Here is a 26,366-nt window from a genome sequence, read left to right as displayed (position 1 = left end):
TTGCTACTAGTATCTGGAGCCCCGTGGCGCAGAGTGGTAAAGCTGCAGTATTGCAGTCCAAGCTCTCTGCTCATGACCTGAGTTCGATCCCGGCGGAAGCTGGGTCCAGGTAGCCGCCTCAAGGTTGACTCAGCCTTCCATCCTTCCGAGGCCGGTAAAATGAGTCCCCAGCTTGCTGGGGGGGGGGGGGAAAGTGTAGAGGACTGGGGAAGCCAATGGCAAACCACCCCATACAAAGTCTGCCGTGAAAATGTTGCGATGCGATGTCACCCCAGAGTCAGAAAGGACTGGGTGCTTGCACAGGGCACTACCTTTACCTTTTTAAACTAGTATTTAGATGGGAGGCCGCCAAGGAATATATATATAGCACTGCTAACTGTACCCCGTTTCATTTTCTGATGAAGTGTGCTTTGAGCACATGAATGCTTACATTCTCAATAAAAGTCTAGTGGACTCCAACTTTGTCCTGTTGCTTCAGAACAACACAGCTGCCCACCTGGATCTGTCACTCAAGAGCGTTAGAAAGAACAAACCAAGACCCATAGCCAATGCTCCCTCGAAGCTGTGGAGTCTTGTGAGCAAAAATTCCTCTTTGTGATCTACTGCCATTAAAGTTGTGAGTGACTGCCTAATTCAGTTTGCTCTGAGGCCATCTTTCCTGAGCTAAGACAAAAATGTGTGAGGGTGTGAGCTAGCTCACGCTAACTTGGCTTATAGAGAACACTGTCTGTAGCCGGCCTGGTCTGTTCCTGTGATCTCTTGTGGCTTGGGGAGATGGAATAGGAAACAATTCTCCGCTGACCCCGATGAGTTCTTCGGATCACACTTTAGCTATCAAGCGTTTGCCAGGGGGGATGGGTGTCTAATCCCTGTGGCAGGAAATGTGAAAACCGAAGCTGCCTTCTGCTGAATCAGACCCTGGGTCCATCAAAGTCAGTCTTGTCTACTCAGACTGGCAGCCGCTTTGCGGGGCCCCTGGCTGAAGTCTTTCATATCACTTTACTGCCTGGTCTCTTCTAACTGGAGATGCCGGGGATTGAACCTGGGACCTTCGGCATGCCAAGCAGAGGCTCTTCTACAGAATACAGCCCTTCTCCTGAAAGTCCGGCTAGTGTACGGGATACAGAGACAACAGCATCAGCCCTCCAAGAATGCCCAACTAACCATGCAAATGAATACTGAGGTGGCAGTGCCGGATTAAACCCTGTGGAGGCCTCTAGGCAGTCAAAATCTCGGGGGCTCCCTTGCAAATGATCTCAGAGTCAGAGTGCCACCCACCCCTCCACCCATGGCCCCCGCTGCAGCCTGCCTAAAAGCCCCTTTAAGAAAGCTGCGGGGGAGAGGCACAGAGAGGCAAACTTGGCGACAACGCCAGCAGCAGCTGCACCAGGCAAGTTGGGCAAAGAGCAGCTCAGTTGCTGGCTGCATGTACAGGCTGGGAGGGCCCCAAGCAGGGGGGAAACCAGGGGGGAAAGCCATCCCGGCCCCCCTAGGCCCATAGGCCAGTGCTTTCTTGGCCTAATTGTTAATCCAGCCCTGTGAGGTGGGTTACGGAGCACAGAAATAGAGGGTGTTTTTACACTGACGGTTCGTGACTCTCTATCACCGCATCGGAAATTCACCTTTTACATTACCTAACATCTGGTATATTTGGCTCAGTTTAGCGCCAGTCCTTTCTTTGATATTGTCCTCAGAAAGGTGTGCAGTGGAACCCAAGTGGGAATCAGCCCCACTGCAACTTGGACCTCACCTGATGGATTTTTAGAAATCAGTGTCTTGAAAATGAACCTCTTGAGCGATTTTGCATCGTTGCTGCCCGAAGCATCTACATTTGTTTCGGTGACATGAGTTTCAGAGCTTCTGCTGCAGCGTTTTTCTCCACGCTAGTGTTGATCTGGTCTTTTTCTCTACCGGCGTTTCAAACTTGTATTGTAGAAGTTTTCCTGTGTTTTAAAAGACTCCTCCAAAAGCCACCACAAGTGTGCAGCCACACTTCTTCAGATACAATGCTTCAGACCAAGATGGCTACCCACCCGCAGCTCAAAGAGAGTTTTAAGTGGCCCTAAGAGATCACAGGATAATTTTGCCCACAAACATAATTGTAGATGTTTGCTGTTGAGAAACCTGTAACATTAAAATAAGTATCAGAAATGTTCAGCTTCCCATAAGCACCTTCTAATCATGGCTGGCCAAACTTGCTTAACGTAGGAGTCACACAGAATAAATGCCAGAGCTTTGAGAGCCACAAGACATGAACATCAGATGTTTGAAAGCCACAGGAAGAAGCAAGGAAGGAAGGAAGGAAGGAAGGAAGGAAGGAAGGAAGGAAGGAAGGAAGGAAGGAAGGTGGTCTCCCATTTAAGTATGAACATATTGTGTGGCTCTTGAAGCCCCTGCTGCCTAGGGTTCCCAAGTCCATCCCCAGAAATATCTGGGGACTTTGGGGGTGGAGCCAGGAGACTTTGGAGGTGGAGCCAGGCGACACCGGGGTGGAGCTAGGGGGGAGGGGGGAAACGGCGAGCCCCGGCCGGCCTCCACGTCCCCGGCCCGCCTCCACCCCCCCCTCCGCTTCCACCCCAGAAGCGGAGCGGGCGAGGCGGCAGCGGCACAGCGGCCTTTTCTCTGCTTGCCGTGGCTGCTCCTCACGCACGTCAAGGCCTTGGGGGCGCAGCTGGGGCTCCAGCGCCTCCAGGGCCAGGCTAAGAGAGCCAGTTTGGTGTAGTGGTTAAGTGTGCGGACTCTTATCTGGGAGAACCAAGTTTGATTCCCCACTCCTCCACTTGCACCTGCTAGCATGGCCTTGGGTCAGCCATAGCTCTGGCAGAAGTTGTCCTTGAAAGGGCAGCTGCTGTGAGAGCCCTCTCCAGCCCCACCCACCTCACAGGGTATCTGTTGTGGGGGAGGAAGGTAAAGGAGATTGTGAGCCGCTCTGAGACTCTTCGGAGTGGAGGGCGGGATAGAAATCCAATATCTTCTTCTTTTTCTTCTAAGGGCGGGTTGGACGCGCGGCCAGGCCCAGGGGAAGCCAAGGTTGCGCTCCGGCAGCAGCACCCCACCGTCACCTCCACCGTCGGGACGGCGCTGGCTTTGGCGGCCACGGAGGAGGGCACCCCCAGCAGGGTTACCAGCAGGGCCCCGAGGAGCAGCCGCCTCCGTGGCGCCATGGATGGGGCGGGCGAGGAGCTCTCGGAGACAGCAGCTGCAGAAGCCAGAGAGAGCTCGTCTGTGGGGGAAAGGCGCCCCCCCTCCCGCCGGATGTCTGGGCAGGGGCGGGGCGAAGTTGGACGTGGCCACCCCTCTGCGCCCTCGGGCGCAGCCATCCCGGACCCAGGACTGGCTGAGGCAGGCAGGAACCAGAGCTGAAAGCTGAGCAGCGCTCAGCTTTCTGAGCCCACCCCCCCCCTTGCCCACTGAGCTTTCGAGGATTGTTAATAGATCCGCCCAGGGTAGCAGCCACGGCGAGCGGAGAAGAGGCCACCACGCCGCTGCCGCCTTGCCCGCTCCGCTTTTGGGGTGGAAGCGGAGGGGGGGGAGGCGGGCCGGGGGCGTGGGGAGCCGCGAGTCCGGGTCCTAGAAGGGCCCGGATTCGTGGCTCGCCATGCTCCTGGCCTGCCTCGCCCTCCCCTGCGCTGCTGCCGCCTCTTGGCTGCTCCTCTGAGATGGGCTCAGCCTGGGCTCATCTCGGAGGAGCAGCTGCAGTGGGAGGGGAGGGGGCAGCAGTGGCGTGGCGGCCTCGCTGGCTCCGGGATGCGGCGGCTGGCCATGCTCCCCGGCGCCGTTTCCACCCCCTCCCCCCGCTTCCGTTTTTTGGGGGAGCGGGGGAAGAGGGTGGAAATCCTGGGGTCCCCCGCCAGGGCGGGAGGGTTGGGAAGCCTACTGCTGCCCCATCAGCTGGCTTGGAGAAGGCAGTTCTCTCTTTACTTCTCCAAGCCAAACCAGCCAGCAGCTTGGATAATGCATTTAAAGTTAAATTTGCTTTCTTTCCACTTCTCTCTCCCTCTCTCTCCCCATCTATCTTCCTTTCTTCCTCCCTCCCTCCCTTCCATTGCCTTCCTCTATGTAGCAGCCCTAGTCTTCCTTGGTGGTCTCCCATCGAAGAATGAACCTAGTTTAGCTAGTTCGTTTGTTCGTTCGTTCGTTCGTTCCTTCCTTCCTTCCTTCCTTCCTTCCTTCCTTCCTTGTCTGATGTTCATGTCTTGTGGCTCTCAAACATCTGACATTTATTCTATTTGGCTCTTACATTAAGCAGATTTGGCCATCCCTGCTCTAGAATGTCCCCCTAGAAGGGGAAAATTCCATTCTTTATCTTTAATTTGGTGGGGGTTTTTAGCTAATTTATACCCCATTTTTCTCCCCAGAAGAGACCCAAACTAACGTCCATCATTTTCCTCACTTGCTTTATCCTTACAACAACCCTGTGAGGTAGGTTAGGTTGGACGAACGAGACTAGCCCAGGATTAAGAGCGGAGATTCGAACCACGATCTCCCAGATACTAGCCTAATAACCACCACACCCTACTGGCTCATCCTATAGGAGTGGGCGGGCACAACTTCTTGCGTGCCCCACCATACGTTGAATCAGCTCCATCGTTGATCAGTAGAAGCACACAGTGACACGTAGGATTTACACCACGTTGCCTCCTCTTGAGCAAGAGGGCAACTGCTGCCCAATAGATCACTCCTGATTAATTGTTCATAAAATTGCACTGTAAACCAAGTTATCGCGTCCCGGTCTTGTTTTCTCTTTGCCGGGTCAATATTTGAACGTTTCTCTTTATGGGACCTTTCAGTCCTGCAGTTCTACCCCGGTCAGACAGAGGAGGGGGAGAGAAAGGCCAGGAGAGAACCCTCCCCCTGGGAATCGGGAACCCACAGGGTTTGTTTGAACGGGCAAGTCAGGGCTGGTGGAGACACGCAGGGCAATTCCATTCTTTATCTTTAATTTGGTTTTTTTTTAAAGCTAATTTACACCCCATTTTTCTCCCCAGAAGAGACCCAAACTAACTTCCATCATTTTCCTCACTTGCTTTATCCTTACAACAACCCTGTCCTTGCATTTCCTCGGAGCACCCACTCATTTCAGGTTGCCAACTCCAGGATAGGAAATTCCAGGAGAGTGGAGAGGGGAACCTGGGGAAGATGGGGCGTGTTGAGGGGAAGGACTTCAGCAGGGTATAATGTAGGGTTGCCAAGTCCAATTCCAGAAATATCTAAGGACTTTGGGAGTGGAGCCAGGAGATTTTGGGGGTGGAGCCAGGAGACACTGGGGGCAGAGCCAGGAGCAACGGTGTGACAAGCACAACTAAACTGCAAAGGGAGTTCTGGCCATCACTTATAAAGGGATGGCACACCTTTTTAAATGCCTTCCTTCCATAGGAAATAATGAAGGATAGGGGCACCTTCTTTTGGATCTCATAGAATTGGACCCCCTGGTCCAATCTTTTTGAAACTTGGGGGGTATTTTGGGGAGAAGCACTGGATGCTATGCTGCAACATTGGTGCCTCTACCTCAAAAAATAGCCCTCGCAGAGCCCCAGATACCCGTGGAACAATTCTTCATTATTTCCTATGGGAATGTCTCCATAGGGAACAATAGAGTTCCCAGTAGCCATTTCCCTCCCCTCCCCCCGCTTTCTGATGATCCTGAAGCAGGTGGAGGGCCTCCAAACCGGGGGATTGGCAACCTATAACAGGTTCCAACACACGCACACTTAACTGTCCCTGGTGCCTCCACAATGAGGTCTGAAAAGTACAGGGGCTACGCTGCTCTCTTTTATGCACACACTTACATGCTCTGAAACGAAAGCAAAACAAACTGAGGGGTTGTTCTCTGCCTAGGTCTGCTGCTGATCCTTCCCCATGAAGTACTTCCTGCTCCCTGCTCAAATTTTAAAGGCATACACACACATTTTGAAACAGGACCTGTTTGCAGGCTTCTAAACCTGCTGGAGATCTAGAGGTACATGGTGGCTGTGGAGGAGGGGCTTCACCCACCAACCAGCTGGTTGGGGGCAGGGGGAAGCCTGTAAAACTGGGGGATCCCCTGCTGGGACCTGGGGATTAGGAAGCCTAGTATAATGCCACAGAACCCACCCTCCGAAACATCAGTTTTCTGCATGGGAAATGAACCCTGATGGCTGGGGACCGGTTGTGATTCTGGGAGACATCCAGGCCCCATCCTGTCCGCCCACCACGGCCCTCTGTTATGTTCCTTCGGCAGCAAGGGGACAGATAAGGGAACACACATGATGCACCTCAGCTGAATCAGAAAGGCAAGAAGAGGGAAAGAGAAGTTGTCAGATCTGGGTGGGGAAATCCCTGGAGATTTGTGGGGTGGAGTGGGAAGGTGAGGGACATCAGTAAGGTTCAAGGTAGGGATTCCAGCCTCCAGTTAGGACCTGGGGACACCAGGAATTAAAGCTCATCTCCAGACTAGAAATCAATCCCCCCCGCCCCGGAGGAAATGGCTGCTTTGGAGGCTGGACTTTCAGGCATTGTACCCCAGCTAGGGTTCCCAATCCCCAGCTGAGGTCAGGGGGTGGGGATCCCCTGGGTTGGAGGCCCTCCCCCTGTTTCAAAGTTATCAGAAAGGGGGGGCCTTTAAAAGGAGTGCAGTCCCTTTAAATGTGATGGTCAGAATTTCCATTGGAATTCAATCATGCTTGTCTCACCCTTGCTCCTGGCTCCATCCCCAAAGTCCCCGGATATTTCCTGAATCGGACTTAGTAACCCTATACCTCACTGAGGTCCTTGACCTCCCCGGGCTCCATCCCCAAATCCCCAGGAGTTTCCCAACCTGGATCCAGCAACCCTTCCCCTGTCCCCCACAATGGTGCCCAGGGAGGACCTAGCAACCTTATGCCGGGCCTCAGAGGAGCCCTAAATCCAGGGCTTTTTTTGTAGCAGGAACTCCTTTGCATATTAGGCCACACACCCCTGATGTAGCCAATCCTCCAAGAGCTTACAGGGCTCATAGTACAGTGTCAAGTCTCCAAATTCAATAACGAGTCGTTGTTGAAACAAAGTAACTACTTTATTGATAAGGATGTACTTGGTTAGGTTCAAATTGAAAGACTAAAGATCATACAGTACAATGCCATCATATAAGGTACACTTCAAAGGGATTCTTAAGGGAGGGGCACTATGCAGGGCACATTCACACATTGATGTTACAATTTCTTTCTCAGGCCGGCTTTGGCCTTGAGCGTCCTTTGGCTCCAACCTCCCCCGATGCCCAGCCTGAGAAGGCACAGATTATAGCTTCCCATATTCCCATTTCAAAGCAAGGCTACATAACAAAGGAAAAGGAGGGGGGTAGGGAGAGGTTTAGCTAGCAGCATTGGAATACAGAAAGGCTTTACCCAGAAGGCTCTTTGCTTGAACCAAAGTACAGTACAGACTTGACCAAGTTTTTACAGAGACTTGACATACAGGGCCTACTGTAAGCTTCAGGAAGACTGGCTACATCAGGGAGGTGTGGCCTAATATGCAAAGGAGTTCCTGCTACAAAAAAAAGCCCTGCTGTTGGGTCAGCGGTGGTCCAGGCGAACCCAAATTTGTCAGAGCTCAGAAGCTAAGCAGCACCAGCCCTGCTTAGTAGCCAGAGGGGGGACCACCAAGGAAGTCCAGGGCAGCTCTTCAGAGGCAGGCAATGGCAAACCACCTCTGTTTGTCTATGGTCTTGAAAAACCCTTATGGGGTCACTGTAAGTCAACTATCACTTGGTGGCATTTTTTGCCCTGACCTGGCCCAGGCTAGCCTGATCTCATCGGACCTCAGAACCTAAGCAGAGTTGGCCCTGGTTAGTACTTTGATGGGAGACCACCCAGGATGGGGAGGGATTGTGGCTCAGTGGTAGAGCATCTGGTTGGTAAGCAGAAGGTCCCAGTTTCAATTCCCAGCATCTCCAACTAAAAAGGGTGTCAAGCAATGTTAAATCTTTCCTTAATGTTATGATGTTATCTGAATGTGATTGCAATGCTTCATAGATGTTACTAACCCTCAAACTGCATTGGGCACATCAAAGTAGAAAATAGCCGGCGCCTCTTTCGCTTTCGCTAACAAATGCAGGAATTTGTTCTTTGAAGATAACGCCTCCAGGGACAGGTTCCCAGGCCTGGGCCCGGGAAGAGAAACCACAGGAGAGATTAAAAAGACTCTGTGTGAATCTTCACACGTGAATACAACTTTGTTTAGTATTTATAGCTTTGTTTAGAGAACCTTTGATGTGCCATCTTTAAGTATGCTCTCCACTGTTACTCTGTATCAGTTCCAATACCTAGCTCAATAGAAGCATCATGGATTATCAATAAACCATACTTTGTTTCAAATCAAGGACTGGTTACTTTGAAATCTGCTTGCTTGACAAAGGGTCTAGGGAAGTAGGCGTGAAAAACCTCAGCTTGAGACCCCGGAGAGCCACTGCCAGTCTGAGAAGACAATACTGACTTTGATGGACCCAGGGTCTCATTCAGTATAAGGAGGCTTCATATGTTCATAGGTCTAAAGGGAGGAATGGTGGCTCAGTGGTAGAGCATCTGCTTGGTAAGCAGATGGTCCCAGGTTCAATCCCCGGCATCTCCAACTAAAAAGGGTCCAGGGAAGTAGGCGTGAAAAACCTCACCTTGAGACCCTGGAGAGCCGCTGCCAGTCTGAGTAGACAATACTGAGTTTGATGGACCAAAGGTCTGATTCAGTATAAGGCGGCTTCATATGTTCATATGTCTAAAGGGAGGAATGGTGGCTCAGTGGTAGAGCATCTGCTTGGTAAGCAGAAGGTCCCAGGTTCAATCCACGGCATCTCCAACTAAAAAAGGTCCAGGGAAGTAGGCGTGAAAAACTTCAGCTTGAGACCCTGGAGAGTCGCTGCCAGTCTGAGTAGACAATATTGACTTTGATGGACCGAGGGTCTGATTCAGTAGAAGGCAGCTTCATAGGTTCATATATATGGGATGGATGGTGGCTCAGTGGTGGAGCATCTGCTTGGGAAGCAGAAGGCCCCAGGTTCAATCCACGGCATCTCCAACTAAAAAGGGTCTAGGCAAATAGATGTGAAAAACCTCAGCTTGAGACCCTGGAGAGCCGCTGGCAGTCTGAGTAGACAATACTGACTTTGATGGACCAAAGGTCTGATTCAGTAGAAGGCAGCTTCATATGTTCATAAGTTCAAGTCCAGGGTTATGACACAGAGGCAGGCAATCGACCTCTGTTCATCTCTTGCCTTGAAAATCTCACAGGATAGCTATGTAAGCAACACCTTGCTGGCGCTTTCTGCACCCAATGGTACAGAAGTCAAGTTGGAACAATTGAACTGGTGACCTCCCAGCAGAACAGCCGAATGCGCCCTGTCACCATAGATGGTGTGGTAGTCTCAACTGGTGGTTGATGTGGTGCTGTGGATCAGGTCCATTCTGGCCTCTACCTCTATTTCATGCTTCACTTCACTTGTCTTGTTTCCCTGAATGTTGTCAACACTGTATTCATGTTTAACTGAGCTCTCTCTCTCCTTTACAGAACATTCAATGGAACTCCGCTTGCAATAAAGGACGTTCCTAAGCTGTCACCCAACTTCCCTTTGGTTTCAGAATGAACAGGACCATGGCTTTCAACACAGTGATCCTAACCCCAAGAAACTGGAGTCTTCCGTATGACATCTTCCTACGCTGTAAGAACACTACAGATATGACCATCTTCCTGGCCACCTCGTATAGTTTGGAGACTGTCTTGGGCATTCTAGGAAACACGTGCTTGATTGGGATCCTGGCCAAGCAGAAGGAGAAAGCCACCGCCACCAACGTTCTCATCACCAATCTGGTTGCTTCCGAGCTGCTCATGTGCGTCTTCTGCCTGCCCTTCACCGTCGTCACCGTCTTGCTGAACTACTGGATATTCGGGGCCACCATGTGCAAGATGAGCAACTTCATCCAGTGCACATCCGTGACGGTGTCCATCCTGTCTCTTGTCCTCATTGCTGTAGAAAGGCACCAGCTCATCCTCAACCCAACAGGCTGGAGGCCTGGCTTCTCTCAAGCCTACCAGAGCATCGCGGCCACTTGGGTCTTTGCTTCTCTCTTGTCCCTGCCGTTTGTGACCAACTCTACCTTGAAAGATGGCGCCTTCAAGTGGTACGCCGGCATCACGGACGTGTACGTGGATAAGGCTATCTGCACATGCCCCTGGTCTACTGAAGAGTACAGGCTCACCTACACCACGGTTCTGCTGATGCTGCAGTATTGCGTCCCCCTCACCATTATCCTGGTGTGCTACCTGCGCATCTACCTGCGCCTCCGGAAGAGAAAGGGCATGTTTGAGAGGAGCCAGCCCAGCTGCCGGACGGTCCACTTGAAGCGCATCAACCTCTTGCTGGCTGCCATGGTGGCCGCCTTTGCCATCTGCTGGCTGCCACTGCACGTCTTCAACGGCGTCGATGACTGGGACTACAAGCTCATCCCGTCCTGCCACCACGACTTGATCTTCTCGCTGTGCCACCTGACGGGCATGGCTTCAGCCTGCGTCAACCCCATCATTTATGGGTTCCTGAACAAAAACTTCAAGAAAGAAGTGAAGGCCCTGATCCTCAGCTGCCACCACCGTTCTTTGGAGCGAGAATACGAGCATCTGCCTCTGCCAACCGTGCAGACGGAGGCCTCGAAGGGCTCCCTGAAGCTAAGCAGTCAGCAGGTGCCCATCTAGTTCCCTGGTGAAACCTGCAAAGAGGCTTCCTTGGTTGATTTTCACGTCTAAAGCTTATATGGGCATTTGCTCAAATGAGAAACCTGCCTTTCCCCTCCAAATTCTCTCCTGTTGCAGCAGCAATTGGGACCAAGGCAGAAGACAGGCAGCTGAGAAACACTTGCAGGAAAGGTATGCCCTGTCATTTCTGGAGGCAAGTTGTGCTTCTTCCAGATACGAAATCTGTCACTTGACGGAACCAGACGGGAAGGAACTAGGGGTAGGAACGAACCAAAAAAACCGAACTGAAGTTCATGGTTCATTTTGAACTGGTTCGTTTGGTCACGTTCTGTTTTCTGTGGAGGTTCCAGTGGTTCATTTTTGCGGTTCTGTCTTCAGACAGTCCGGTACTGATTTGATCAATTCCTAGGCAACATGGACTTGTGGAGAACCATAGAGACACTCAGTTGTCCATAGCTTGATTGGCAGCTCTGGGAGCCAACCATGGAGCTCCCTTTCTGCTCTATGGGAACAGATTATCTGTTCGGTATAATACCACACCGTGACTTAGCTGCTTTCACTTTGCAGCAGGAAGAGAGAAGAATTAGTCGCTGTGAGAGCAGAAGAATTTGCTGCGTGACTGATTCAGGGGAGACTTTGAAGGACTCCTTTCCCCTCCACACCATGGGACAAGTTTTAAAACACCTCTCCTGGCTGGGAAAGTGTTCCTTCGGGGACCAACCCTGAAGCTAGAGCTGAGCTTTCCTAGGGGCACCTGCTTTGGGGGTCATCCCAAATCCAGTCTTCGCCAAACTTGGGGGGCGGGTGGAGGAGAGCCTGCTGAAGACATCCTGTGAGTTTGGTGCCTCTAACTTGCGAGGGGCCTGTTCTACCATCTCACGAACACAGGGGTGGCCAAACTTGCTTAATGTAAGAGCCACGTAGAATAAATGTCAGATGCTTGAGAGCCACAAGACATGAACATCAGATGCTTGAGAGCTGCAAGACAGGAAAGGACGGAAGGAAGGAATGAAGGAAGGAAGGGAAATAGATGGGGAGGGAGAGGTGGAAAGAAAGTAACTTTAACTTTAAATGTATACTCTAAGCTGCCAGCTGGCTTGGCGAAGTGATTTAAAGAGATAAATTCCTTCTCCTAGCTGGCCTGCAGGGCTTTGAGAGCCACACAATATGTGGGAAAGAGCCACATGTGGCTCCCGAGCCACAGTTTGGCCACCCCTGGCCGAACAAAACAAACCACAAACTGGTTCAGGAAAATGGTGGTTTGTGTAAATTCAGGGTTTGTGCAATCAAACGAACCAACATGAACCACCGTTTCCCCAGTTCGTGCCCATTCCTAGAAGGAACCTGTCCCATATTCTTGGGTGTCCCTCTAGGGCTATCAGATCTGGGTTGGGAAATTTTTGGAGATTTGGAGGTGGAGCCTGGGGAGGGTGGGTTTGGGAGGGAAGAGACCTCAGCAAGTTACAATGCCATAGTAACTACTCTCTTCCAGGGTTGGAATTCTGGCAGAAGCTACTTTACATATTAGGCCACGCCTCCTTGGTGTAGCCAATCCTCCAAGAGCTTATAAGGCTCTTTTTTGTAAGCTCCTGGAGGATTGGCTACATCAGGGGTGTGTGCAGGCCCGGTGCTAGGGATGCCTGCGCCCCTAGGCAGAACAGCTCACTTCCGCCCCCTTGTTATTTTATGACATCACTGCCATGCTGCCCAGCCAGGCTTTGCCCAGCCAGCAGCCGGCAGGCGGGCAAGCAGGGGATGCCAGCAGACATGGGGAAATAAATGGTGGCCAGCTGACAGCCAGCCAGCAATGGGGAGGCGAGTGGCGACAGGAAGCTGCAGGGAGGCAAGTGGTGGTGGAAGGTGAGCGGTGCGGGCTGGGAAGGGACAGTGGCCGGGAGCTGAACGGCAGCAGGAGGGCAACAGTGGGAAGGGGAGGGTGGCGGGCGGGGACTGGGAGGGGGCGGTGGAGGACAGCACTGGGTAGGGGCTGGCATGACAGCGGGCAGGGGATGGTGGTGGGCACGGGGAAGGTGCCCCTAGGCCTAGTGGCGCCCAAGGTGGCTGCCTGCTTGGCTTACTCCCACACGCCGGCCCTGGGTGTGGCCTGATATGCAAAGGAGCTCCGGCCAGAATTCCACCCCTCTCCCTTCAACACATCCATTTTCTCCAGGGGAACTGATTTCTTGTCATGCGGAGATGAACTGTAACTCTGTCAAATCCCCAGGCCCCACCTGGAATTCAGCGACCCCAAGTCCCTCACTGTAGACAAACTGCCAGTGGCCACAAGTGACCCAGTCACAAGATTCAAACACCAACTCACAAAGGCCTGCGTTGGCCAGGATCTGCTTCCAAGAGCGACATTAGGTCAAGAACTGTAAACAGCACTAAATACATCTACAGGTTTACTCAGGAAGGTGTGCCTCCCATTTTGTTGTTCATGTACTTTTTCTGCACAGACGTTCATGCTACCCTTTTTCTCCTCACAAAGCATCACAGAGTCATGTGAGGACTGCCATGTTCTCAGCTTGCTTTCATAGGGCTGCCAACCTCCAGGTAGGACTTAGGGATCTCAGCATTACAACTCGTCTCCAGACTACAGAGATCAGTTCCCCTGGAGAAAAATGGATGCTTTGGAGGACAGACTCTATGGCACTGTACGCCACTGAGGTCCCCAGGCTCCATCCCCAAATCTTCAGGAGCTTCCCGACCTGGATCTAGTGACCTTGAGGGGAGAAAGAAACCCTCCTCTATGGGGGACAGCCAGAGGTTCCTCACAAATAAGAACTTCAGGATGAATGATACGTGTTGTACTTAACCCAACAAGACACACAATGTTGGGTTGATCTAATTCTGCTTCTCCTGGGCCCACCGATGGACCTCCTGATGGCACCTGGGGTTTTTGGCCACTGCGTGACAAAGTGTTGGACTAGATGGGCCACTGGCCTGATCCAACATGGCTTCTCTTATGTTCTTATGTGACACAGAATGTTGGACTAGATGGGCCACTGGCCTGATCCAACATGGCTTCTCTTACGTTCTTCTGTGACACAGAGTGTTGGACTGGAGGGGCCACTAGCCTGATCCAACATGGCTTCTCTTATGTTCTTCTGTGACACAGAGTGTTGGACTAGATGGGCCACTGGCCTGATCCAACATGGCTTCTCTTATGTTCTTCTGTGACACAGTGTTGGACTGGATGGGCCACTGGCCTGATCCAACATGGCTTCTCTTATATTCTTATGTGACACAGAGTGTTGGACTGGAGGGGCCACTGGCCTGATCCAACATGGCTTCTCTTATGTTCTTCTGTGACACAGTGTTGGACTGGATGGGCCATTGGCCTGATCCAACATGGCTTCTCTTATATTCTTATGTGACACAGAGTGTTGGACTGGATGGGCCATTGGCCTGATCCAACATGGCTTCTCTTATATTCTTATGTGACACAGAGTGTTGGACTGGAGGGGCCACTGGCCTGATCCAACATGGCTTCTCTTATGCTTCCAGGCAGCTATCCGCAGCCTGAATAACAAATTGAGTGGGGGTTTTTTGTAGTAAAGCGAGTGGACATTCGTCTTGCAGACAAAACGCTCATAGTGCTTGTCATTGGCTACTCCTTGTTTCTTCCATTTTTCAAAAGAATAAAACCACATTTATTTCTTATTCAGCTCCTCCTAGGTGCTGAGCAAAGCAGGCATGAAAATTAGAGGCAGCAGATTACTACAGCTGACATCAGTTTGTTGCTTTGGGAATGGAAAAGACATTCATGGATGCTAGAGGAAGAAGGCTGCGGGGCGTTGGGGGGGGGGCATTTAAAGAACAACCGAGATCTGGCAGTGCTATGTCACAAGATGGGCAGGCGGTGGGGGGCTGCCAGGAGGAGAAGGGGGTGGGGGTGGGATGAGGAAGGGAGAGAGACAGAGATGGCAAGAGAGACAGAGGGGTGCATGAGGCAGTGGGAGAGAGAAGAAGAGGAGGAGGAGGAGGGGAAGAGAGGGGGAGGCAGCAGTAGTGTGGGGGAGAGGTGGAGGACATGGGGGGGGGGGAAGTGGTGGGAGGGGAAGAAGCTGGAGCCAGTGCTGGGAGGAAGGAAGGGATGGCTATAAGGTACATTTCCTACTTCTCATCCCTCACTGACCAGTTGATCAAGGATCTGAGCTGACAGCACAAAGCTGGATGGAGGCACATTCCCTTCGGAACCTGGATGTCGACACTCTGCCATAACTCAAATCTGTTGCCAATCACCATCGGTTTTTCCTTCTTTTTTATTTTGTATTATAACTCATATTATTTCTCCATCTTACATTCCTACAATATCTTACATTCATATTACAGAACTATCAGTTCCCTCCCTCCCCCCTCCCACCCCTCCCAAATTGACCGTTATAGAACTCATTTATATTTGCAGCCACCTGCACTCCCTTTGGAGCCTGAGCCTTATTTCATTATTGGCTCCTCCTGTTTTTACCCATCCTATATATTTATACCACCTTTCCTTAATTTCTTCATTCTTGTCTTCTCCGTGCTTTCCTTGTTTTAGTATTGATAATATATCTGACTGAATCCATTCGTATAAATAACCATTCCATTTATCCAAAGTCCATTTTGTGGCATCTTTCCAACCAAATGCGATGACGCCCTGGGCTGCCAAAATCATAGCTTTAAATCTCTCCTGGAAAGGCTTATCTGCTTTAGGGTTCCCCAATATTCCCATAAATAACACCTTTCCGAAAAGTTTCACTTCAGCTTTATACACTTTTTCCAAAATCTTCCTCCAGAAGATCAGTTTCTCCTCCTTGGAGTTCAGTAAAGAGTCAGTTTGGTGTAGTGGCTAAGTGTGCCGACTCTTATCTAGGAGAACTGGGTTTGATTCCCCACACCTCCACTTGCAGCTGCTGGAATGGCCTTGGGTCAGCCATAACCCTCCTAGGAGCTGTCCTTGAAAGGGCAGCTGCTGTAAGAGCTCTCTCAGTACCACCTACCTCACAAGGTGTCTGTTGTGGGGGACGGGAAGGTAAAAGGAGATTGTGGCTGGTCTGAGACTCTGAGACTCTGAGATTCAGAGTATAGGGTGGGATATAAATCCAGTATCATCATCATCTTCTTCTTCTTATCCTTAAACTCATAAATCCCTTGTTTTATAAGAATAACCCCTTGTTTTATAGTGCATACAGGCTACAGATGAATTTGCCTTGGCCTGGATGGCCCCGGTAAGACTGATCTCATCAGTTCTCATAAGCTAAGCAGGGCTACCCCTGATTAGTATTTGGGTGGGAGACCTCCAAGGAACTCCAGGGTTTCTATACAGGCAATGGCAAACCACCCCTGCTTGTCTTTCCCACTGCTGAACCCAGAAGCTATGCAGGGTTGCTCCTGGTTAGTACTTGGGTGGGAGAGCACCAAGTAAAAGCTGAGGATTGCTACGAAGAGGCAAGCAGTGGTAAACCACCTCTGTCTGTCTCTTCTGGGAAAAACAGGTCACCGTTAAGTCGGCACTTTCCATCATGGGATCTTATCCTATAATCAATAGTATGCTATCTAACTTCACACAGGTTGGGGATGGCCTGGAATGGCCTTGGGTCAGTGATAACTCTCCTAGGAGTTGTCCTTGAAAGGGTGGAGGGTGGAATCAGGGAAAATGGGAGCTAGGGAGGGGAGGGGACTTGGAAGAGTATAAGGCCATGCAATCCATCTTCCAAAGCAGCCATTTGCTCCAGGAATAAATATTTCAAAGAAACGGATAAATACAAAGTAATTTATGTACTCTATATATAACTTGTAGTTCTGGAAGATCTTCAGACCCCACCCTGGAGGAAGGCAACTCTAAAGTTGGATGACCTGCCAGCATCCATCTGAACTGAAAACACTAGGGTTGCCAGGTCTGTGTTGGAAAATACCTGGAGACTTTGGGGATGGCGCCAGGAGATAGTGGGGTTTGGGGAGGCGAGGGGCCTCAGCATGATCCAATGCCATAGAGCCCACCCTTCCAAGCAGCCGTTTTCTCCAGGGGAGCCAATCTCTGCAAGCTGGAGATCAGTTGAAAAAATGGGAGATCCCCAGACCACACCTGGAGGATGGCTACCCTACCCAGAATCAGCAGCAGCCTCTCCCCAGTCAGCCCAGCCCCTCCTCTGTGACCAGGCCACTGCCACAAGGGCCAGGGGATGGTCTCTGTGGGGACAGGCCAGGCCTTCAGCCCCCCTACCTCCCCCAGCAGCAGCAGCCTCTCCCCAGTCAGCCCAGCCCTCCTCTGTGACCAGGCCTCTGAGGCCACAAGGGCCAGGGGATGGGCTCTGTGGGGACAGGCCAGGACTTCAGCCCCCCCTGCCTCCCCCAGCAGCAGCTGCCTCTCCCCCGTCAGCCCAGCCTTCCTCTGTGACCAAGCCTCCGAGGCCACAAGGGCCAGGGGATGGGCTCTGCGAGAACAGGGCAGTGCAGTAGGGTTGCCAGGTCTGTGTTGGAAAATACCTGGAGACTTTGGGGATGGGGCCAGGAGAGAGTGGTGTTTGGGGATGGGAGGGGCCTCAGCATGATCCAATGCCACAGAGCCCACCCTTCAAAGCAGCAGTTTTCTCTGGGGGAGCTGATCTCTGCCTGCTGGAGATCAGTTGTAAAAGCGGGAGATCTCCAGGCCTTACGTGGAGGCTGGGAATCCTACAAAACACACAGGTGCAGTGTGATTTTCATATACATGTCCCATCTCTCTTCATCAGAGTTTTTCAGATTTATTTGTTTAACGAAATGATAGGATTTTTTCGCCTGGCTAATCAACATTTTCTTTGGTATGGGAGGAGAGGATTTGCTTATGGATTACTGTTATCAAAAGTCAACACTCTTTTCTAAACCAAAGCCAGAACAAAAAGCATCAGGCGCAAAGGGAAATGTTAAACCTTTTCCTTAATTCTCTTTCATGATTAATAAATGGTACGAAATGTATTCAAGATCCTCCATTCGGTTTGACTGTGTTTCTAGGCGACTCGAGAGGCCCGAAGGGCTTTTTAGACTTGGGGAAAAATTAATTGCCGCCGTCGCTATGCTTTTTCTGAGTGTAGCTGTGCTGGTCTCAGTGGTTTGTTATTAATGATGTGATATGTCCTTTTAAATCAAGGACGTGATCGGAAACAATATTGGAAAATATATGCATTGTGGTGTATTTAATTATCCATTACTTATTTTAATCTTTTAAAAAATCCTGAACCTTTAGTCAATACTGGTTTTTCAAGACTACATACAATGATATAATGCTAAAAGCCAATTACAAAATAAATTTTAAAATACTGCTCTAGAGAACCACCGTACTAAATGGATCAACGGAAGACTTTAGAAAACCACTAGCAGATTTCTCAACATCCTATATGCTCAATACCAAGGGTAACCAAACTGTGGCTCTTGAAGCCCCCACTGCCCTGTTGGCTGGCTTGGGGAATGCAATTAAAGTTGCTTCCCTTCCACCTCCACCTTCCTCCCCCATCTATTTGCCTGCCTTTCTTCCTTCCTTCCTTTTCGACAGGGCGTTTAAAACAGTACAACAAGATTATCGTCATACCTGAATAATCACGAGACAAAATTCAGGGGGGAAACACACGCAGAACCAACAGCAAATTTACAAAAGGTGTGGGGGGAAAAGAATAGACCTTCACCTGGGGCTAGAAGCTCAAAAGACTACACATAGATGGCCATCATTTGTCAAAACTAAACTGGGGCAATATTGGACTTGTACACACATGTTCACCTCTGCTCTCCGTTTGCTCTGAGAACTAGAAGTGATGGTGTCCTCCATGGCCATTTTTAAAAGCCATTTTAAAATGCTTTGAGAGCCAGTTTGGTGTAGTGGTTAAGTGTGCGGACTCTTATCTGGGAGAACCGGGTTTGATTCCCCACTCCTCCACTTGCAGCTGCTGGGATGGCCTTGGGTCAGCCAGAGCTCTCGCAGAGTTGTCCTTGAAAGGGCAGCTTCTGTGAGAGCCCTCTCAGCCCCACCTGTTGGATTGTGACTGCTCTGAGACTCTGAGATTCAGAGTGTAGGGCGGGATATAAATCCAGTATCTTCTTCTTCTTCTTGAGTTCTGATTGAGCCTGCAGTCTGGTGGGCCTATGTATTCTTGTCTCCCCACCACCTTATCAGGTACAAAAATGGCCCCTGTCCCTGCTAAGGTTGCCAAGCAATGGCTGGCAATTGTTAAGACCACTGAGGGGAGGCACACTGCCATGTGATGTTTTCCCCGCAAAACACACAGCCTCGTGTACTTACTAGTTGAGACAGGAAATGACAAACGGTAGCTTTAGGAATCTCCGGGAACTCTATGGCTAAACCGCAGAATTTCCAGTGATCCCTAGAGTTGCCTTTGTCACTTCCTGTATCAACTTCTGGTAATTACAGGAGGCTGCTTCACTTGAATTTTCTCCTGGTGTGTCTCCAACAGCACCAGGGGGCAGGGGGTCCCCTACTAGGGGTTTGGCAGTCCTACTCCCCAGAACTGTTTTGGCGCTTAAGCTGCAAGCTTAATCTCTCACTGCATCTTAAAATGATAGTGGTGTCCTCATGGCAGCCACAAGGATGTCGTCTTATCTAGTTTGGCCCTAACTCTGGTTACCTGTGCTGGGTGAATGCACAGAGACCTCAGCCAATACATCAACATGAGGGGATCGAGGGGCAGGCCCACCCCATCCCAGTCCCTAACTACTCAGGGATTCTGAGCACCCTACAGCCCTGTTGGCAGGAGACGGGTCAAGGCGCTCGTATTGACTTCTGCAAACGTGATAACGACTTTAAAATTCACTTTTAACGAATGCACCTAGCAACAAGACACAATCATTAAGTACGCAATCCATCTGGGGTCATTGCAAATGACAGTCCCTTCCGGAAAGTGGCTGGAAGTGATGCTAACCAAACACTGTCAATTAGCACACTGATGTAATTACAGCGCTCTGGAAAGATAAGAATGGCCAGTTTGTTCCGTTTTGTGACCATGTGATCGTCTTCAGGCTGGCGTTATTTTTGTGTCATATGTTTTCGAATAAACCTTGTAGTTGTACAAGTTTGATTCTGTGTTTTTGTGTAAGACCTACAACTAGGCCAGGGGTTGCCCATCCTTCGTTTACTGGGAGCTACTTCTGAGTAAGGAAAATGTTCCGAGCTACTTTCTTCTCATGGTAGGATATGATACTGTGCTTCATTCTGTCCTAGAAAAACAACATGGTCTGCAAGGAGCCCCAGAAACGAAACTGCCAACTAAGCAACATTGAGAAAAATCCTATAAAATGAAAGATTTTTTTTTAAAAAAAGGTGAGCACCAGGGCTTGTTTTGTAGAAAAAGCCCAGCAGGAACTCATTTGCGTATTAGGCCACACCCCCTGTCATCACCATTGTTTCACACAGGGCTTTTTGGGTAGGAAAAGCCCAGCAGGGACTTATTTGCATATTAGGCCACACCCCCTAACACCAAACCAGTTTGGTGAGTGGTTAAGTGTGCGGACTCTTACCTGGGAGAACCGGGTTTGATTCCCCACTCCTCCACTTGCACCTGCTGGAATGGTCTTGGGTCAGTCACAGCTCTCGCAGAGGTTGTCCTTGAAAGGGCAGCTGCTATAAGAGCTCTCTCAGCCCCACCTACCTCACAGGGTGTCTGTTGTGGGGGAGGAAGGGAAAGGAGATTGTGAGCCGCTCTGAGCCTCTTCGGAGTGGAGGGCGGGATATAAATCCAATATCTTCATCTACCTCACAGGGTGTCTGTTGTGGGGGAGGAAGGTAAGGGAGATTGTGAGCCGCTCTGAGACTCTTCGGAGTGGAGGGCGGGATATAAATCCAATATCTTCATCTACCTCACAGGGTATCTGTTGTGGGGGGGGGAAGGTAAAGGAGATTGTGAGCCGCTCTGAGACTCTTCGGAGTGGAGGGCGGGATATAAATCCAATATCTTCATCTACCTCACAGGGTGTCTGTTGTGGGGGAGGAAGGGAAAGGAGCTTGTGAGCCGCTCTGAGACTCTTCGGAGTGGAGGGCGGGATATAAATCCAATATCTTCAACTACCTCACAGGGCATCTGTCGTGGGGGGAGGGGAAGGGAGAGGAGATTGTGAGCCGCTCTGAGACTCTTCGGAGTGGAGGGTGGGATATAAATCCAATATCTTCATCTACCTCACAGGGTGTCTGTTGTGGGGGAGGAAGGGAAAGAAGATGGTGAGCTGCTCTGAGACTCTTCAGAGTGGAGGGCAGGATATAAATCCAATATCTTCATCTACCTCACAGGGTGTCTGTCATGGGGGAGGAAGGTAAAGGAGATTGTGAGCCGCTCTGAGCCTCTTCGGAGTGGAGGGCGAGATATAAGTCCAATCTTCTTCTTCTTCTTCTTCAAACCAGCCAGAACTGCGTTCCTGCTCAAAAAAAGACCTGGTGAGAATGAATCTTTTTGCGATCTTTTTCTGGGTCTTCTAGGGGACGCATGAGCTACCAGAAGCTCACACATTTTCCGTTGAAGACCCTTGACCTAGACAATTCTGCTTTCATGACTGAACATCTTGTTCAGAAGGCACACCTGCAAATTCAAAATCTCGATATTTATAAAAGTGGCCTCTAGGATTTTGTGGGCAGTTCGTGCCCTCTCAGCCGACCGGCATTTTCTCCACAGTGCCGGAAGTCTGGAAAGGAAGTGAATCTTGTTTATCCCCTGGCCTGGCCACTGAACGGGCCATCTGCTGGTTGGCTTGACTGTTGCTTGGCCCATCCTTTGCTTTTCCTTCAGTTGCCGCGGCAACTGGCCTGTTTCCAAGGTATGGTCTAGAGACCACTTGTGGCTCCCAGCTATATACGGCTACTAGAGGTTTCCTCGTGCTATTCTTTGCCATAACTTCCCAACAGTTTGTTAAAACGTCCTGCTGCAGAACCCTGGGCCAGGTGGGTTATTACAGGGGACACCAGAATGCCGCAACCTGGATGGCACAGGCTAGTCTGATCTCAGAGCTAAGCAGGGTCAACTCTGGTTAGGGCTTGGATGGGAGACCTCCAAAGGAGCCCAGAGTTGCTATGCCAAGGGAGGCAATGGCCAACCACCTCTGAATGTCTCTTGCCTGGAAAGCCCAACACAGTTGCAAAAAGTTGGCCATGACTTGGTGACACTTTCCAACACCATTATACAGTGAAACAGACAGGAGGGGGAATAGATACGGTGTGTGTGTGTGTGTGTGAAACTCTGAATTTCAGGTGGGTGGCTGTGCTGATCTGCAGTAGAAGAGCAAGCTTTGATCCCAGTAGCATCTCGGAGACCTCAGAAACCTACCCGCCTCCTTCAAGAGGAAAAGCTCCCTTTATCAGATATCTGACTAAGGGAGATGTGACTCTCGCAAGCTTATCCTCTGGAAATCTTCTTGATCTTCAAAGTGTTATGAGGATGAGTGTTAGAGTTATCCAAAAGTTATACAGTTTGATTCAAGTTTAGCAGCACCTTAGAGACCAATATGATTTTGGGGGTAGATGCTTTCGAGCTCCCTTCATCATAGATCTGACAAAGGCTGCGGTGAGGCTGGAAAGTTGGTGTGGTTTGGGCAGGCCGCTTTTGTGACAGAGATTTTCAGTCAGACCCACCCCCTGATCCGGCCTCACTACGCACTTCTTCTGTGGTTGTTAGTTCATATTAGTGTTGGGTGTCAAACAAAAAATACACGGTCTGGTCTCTTTTTTGGACATTTTTGGCAAACATTTCTTGGGTGCGCATGTGGCCCTATGCACATATTTAAAAGGTAAAGGTAGTCCCCTGTGCAAGCACCAGTCATTTTCGACTCTGGGGTGATGTCGCTTTCACAACGTTTTCACGGCAGACTTTTTACAGGGTTGTTTGCCATTGTCTTCCCCTATGCACACATATATAGGGGAGGGACGGTGGCTCAGTGGTAGAGCATCTGCTTGGCAAGCAGAAGGTCCCAGGTTCAGTCCCTGGCATCTCCAAAAAAGGGTCCAGGCAAAAAGGTGTGAAAAACCTCAGCTTGAGACCCTGGAAAGCTGCTGCCAGTCTGAGTAGACAATACTGACTTTGATGGACCAAGGGTCTGATTCAGTATAAGGCAGTTTCATATGTTCGTGTTCATACTGTCAAGTTGGCAGATTCAATAACGAGTCTTTGTTGATAACAAAGTGGCTAGTTTATTGATATCATGGTTCTTGACTACAAGGAGATTGAAAGACTAAAGATCGTACAGTAGAATGCAATCATATAAGGTACACTTCAAAGGGATTCTTGAGGGAGGGGTACTATGCAGGGCACATTGACACATTGATGTTACAATTTCTTTCTCAGGCCTGCTTTGGCCTTGAGCGTCTCTTGGCTCCAACCTCCCCCGATGCCCAGCCTGAGAAGGCCCGATAATCTCTTTCACATATTCCCATTTCAAAGCACAACTACATAACAAAGGAAAGGAGGGGGGTGAGGAGAGTTCAAGCTAGCAGCATTGGCATACAGTATGGCTTTACCCAGGATGCTTCTCTCCTGAACCAAAGATTGAGTGCAGGCCTGACCAGACTCAAAGCAGACTTGACACATACCACCAGCTAAAAAAAATTGGCAAAACCACAATTAAAAGTTCACACTTCTGAACCAGTTTGAGTGCTCGCCAGGAGAGTTCAGACATCCAGCCACACGGGATGAATGTGTGGGGATCCGTAAGCACCGGATTTCCTCTAGTGGCTATTTACTCCATATCCAACTTGTCATGCAATGGCTGCCAGATGTGGGTGTGTGAATGAGCCCATTTAATCTGTTAGGGGAAAGCAACTATATTGGGCCAAACTGCTGATCTGACCATAGCCCAACAGAGCTCTGACTCTTGAAAACTTATATCCTGAAAATCTTGCTGTCTTTAAGATGCTCCTGGACTTGGCCCAATGTGGCTTACCTTTGAAACAAGAGTGACACTCATAAGAACATAAGAGAAGCCATGTTGGATCAGGCCAACGGCCCATCCAGTCCAACACTCTGTGTCACACAGTGGCAAAAAAAAAATTATATATATACACACACTGTGGCTAATAGCCACTGATGGACCTGTGCTCCATATTTTTATCTAAACCCCTCTTGAAGGTGGCTATACTTGTGGCCGCCACCACCTCCTGTGGCAGTGAATTCCACATGTTAATCACCCTTTGGGTGAAGAAGTACTTCCTTTTATCCGTTTTAACCTGTCTGCTCAGCAATTTCATCGAAAGCCCACGAATTCTGGTATTGTGAGAAAGGGAGAAAAGTACCTCTTTCTCTACTTTCTCCAGCCCATGCATTATCTTGTAAACCTCTATCATGTCACCCCGCAGTTGACGTTTCTCCAAGCTAAAGAGTCTCATCTCTGAAACGTTTGAGGGTATGGGCTTCAGTAACCGTTTGCATGTAGAAATTAATGACAGAGGAAGCTGAAGAAATTAAATAAAGGATACGGATTAATTGAAAGATTTAAACTAGCATTTAAGGCATTTTCACAAGGTCTGCAATTATTTGTATTTGCATTCATTGCAAGTGCATGGCTGTGATCACACACACCAAACAATGCACTTTCAGTTCACCTTAAATCTACTTTACAACTGGATTTTACTGGGTGAACTGTCAAATCCTATTGGAAAGTGCACTGAAAGTGGATAGAGAGTGCGTTATTCAGCGTGTGTGATCACAGCCCAAAAGGACAATACAGCTGGATGAAAAATAAAACAGGCCATCTTTCATACAAAGGAGCCAGAGACTTGTTTATGTGTTCCAAGCAACAAAAAAGCAAAGAAAAATCTCAGCAGGATGAGTCAGTGTCAATAAAGGGTGCCTGTAGATGAGTAATATGATTATAACCTGGGTTTGCCAAACTCCAGGTGGGTCCTGGAGATCTCCCAGTATTACAACAGGAAGGACTGTTAGACGCTCCCAGTGTCTAGGGGGATGTGAGGACCCTTCTTTATATGTATGCTGTGGTTTGTTTTCTTTCCTGTAATTAAAGTACATTAGTGTCCCCACAGCACCTTGCCTTTTTGAGGCGCTTCCTTTGACCACCCAAATCCATTAGAGCCTTTGTCTCAGGCAAGAAAAGGGCCTCTGACACAACAACTATCTAATCACAACAACTGAGATCTAATTATAAGCGCCAGACTCAGATGAAGCCCGATATAAAATGCTATTCTGTAAGAGTGTGTGTGTGTGTCTCACCATCTATTATACAACAGAACATGTAGCCACACTGTACCTTGCTTTCACAAAGCCAACGGACGGCGCTGAAGTCACTTGACAGTCTCACAACATTTTACTTCTTTCCTGGACCTGTACAGATTTGGTTCAATTTGTCACCTTGGCTGCTGTTCCTTTTTTTAAAAAAAACACACACACAAAAGAATTAATGCCTTACTGTACACAAAGTTACCCAATCCTGCTATCCAGGATTTCTGCTTCACTCAATAAACACCAGGTTTAGTTCTGGGTTTTAATCGAATCCTTCAAATTTGACTAGGGTTGGCCACTCCCAGGTAGAGCCTGGAGATCTTCCAGCATTACAACATGATCTCCAGGCTGCCTTGGAGAAAATGGCTGCCTTGGAAGGTGGAGTCTAGGGCATTGTACTCTGCAGAGACCCCTCCCTTTCCCAAAACCTGCCTTCCACAGGCTCCACCCTCAAAAGCTCCAAGACTAAGTAAACAACTCCTAATTCAGACTGCGACTGGCTCAAATGGTTAGGGCTGCCAACTCCTGCTTGGGACATTCCTGGTGATTTTGAGGAGCAGGATGGTTTTATTCAATATATCTTCTAAAAGAGAGCAAGGAAGTAATACAAAAAATATTTCTTTCTTTTTTTTTGAGTGGCCAGATACGCTCTGAGATTGATCTCCCTGTCAGTTTCGTTCACTTGTTTTAAAAATTATTTCCTGCTCCATCCCGTTTCTACTTTAAAAAAACCCCATCTAGTGCTGACAATGCTCTCCAAGCAATTGCTTCATAGATACGGCTTTCCAGCGCTGACAAGATCCAATTCATTTCTCTTCTACTTGCCTTACTTGTAATATAATTATAAACAGAACAGCCAATGAGAGATATTGCTATTCATTTTTAATGCAATCACCAGCCCTGCTTGTACATGCCTGTATGCAGGGGCCATTTTGTAGAAAAATAGGTGGTGGAACTCATCCAGGGATTGTTATGCAGCTGCACCTACTATTCAGTGGGCAAGGTGGGAAGGAGGAGGGGGGACCCTCAGAAAGGTTCAGGAGCTGTGCTCCTGTGAACTCTTGCTGAATCCGAGGCCTGCCTGTATGTACGTCTCTGGAAAGCTCAAAGTAAGCTCCTGGGATGTCTTTCAGACGGCAATGTCTTCCTTTCCTTTCCTCCTTCTCCTCTCCTCTCCCTTCCCGTCTTTCCTCCCTCCCTCCCTTCTTTCCACTCCCCCTTCCTCCCTCTGTCCTCCCTCTCTCCCTTCTTTTCTGCTTCTCCTCTCCTCTCCCTTCCCTTCTTCCCTCCCTTCTTTCCTCCCTCCCTTCTTTCCTTCCTCCCTTTCTTCTTTCCTCCCTCCATCCCTTCTTTCCACTCCCCCTTCCTCCCTCTGTCCTCCCTCTCTCCCTTCTTTTCTGCTTCTCCTCTCCTCTCCCTTCCCTTCTTCCTTCCCTTCTTTCCTCCCTCCCTTTTCCTTCCTCCCTCCCTCCTTTCCACCCTCCCTCCCTCTCTCCT

At 49.6% G+C, this 26,366-nt stretch overlaps 1 protein-coding gene across 1 annotated transcript; it reads left to right on the top strand.

Moving 5' to 3' along the window:
- Positions 1–9,585: 9,585 nt before the first annotated feature.
- Positions 9,586–10,692, top strand: NPY4R2 (neuropeptide Y receptor Y4-2). The gene has a single exon (XM_060240783.1). It carries the CDS (start codon positions 9,586–9,588, stop codon positions 10,690–10,692), a length of 1,107 nt encoding a protein of 368 aa, XP_060096766.1.
- Positions 10,693–26,366: the final 15,674 nt, after the last annotated feature.

This window comes from Heteronotia binoei, chromosome 6, assembly GCF_032191835.1.
Source record: "Heteronotia binoei isolate CCM8104 ecotype False Entrance Well chromosome 6, APGP_CSIRO_Hbin_v1, whole genome shotgun sequence".
Lineage (NCBI taxonomy): Eukaryota > Metazoa > Chordata > Lepidosauria > Squamata > Gekkonidae > Heteronotia > Heteronotia binoei.
Note: the sequence above shows the minus strand (reverse complement) of the source record. Positions and strands in the feature narration are given on the sequence as shown.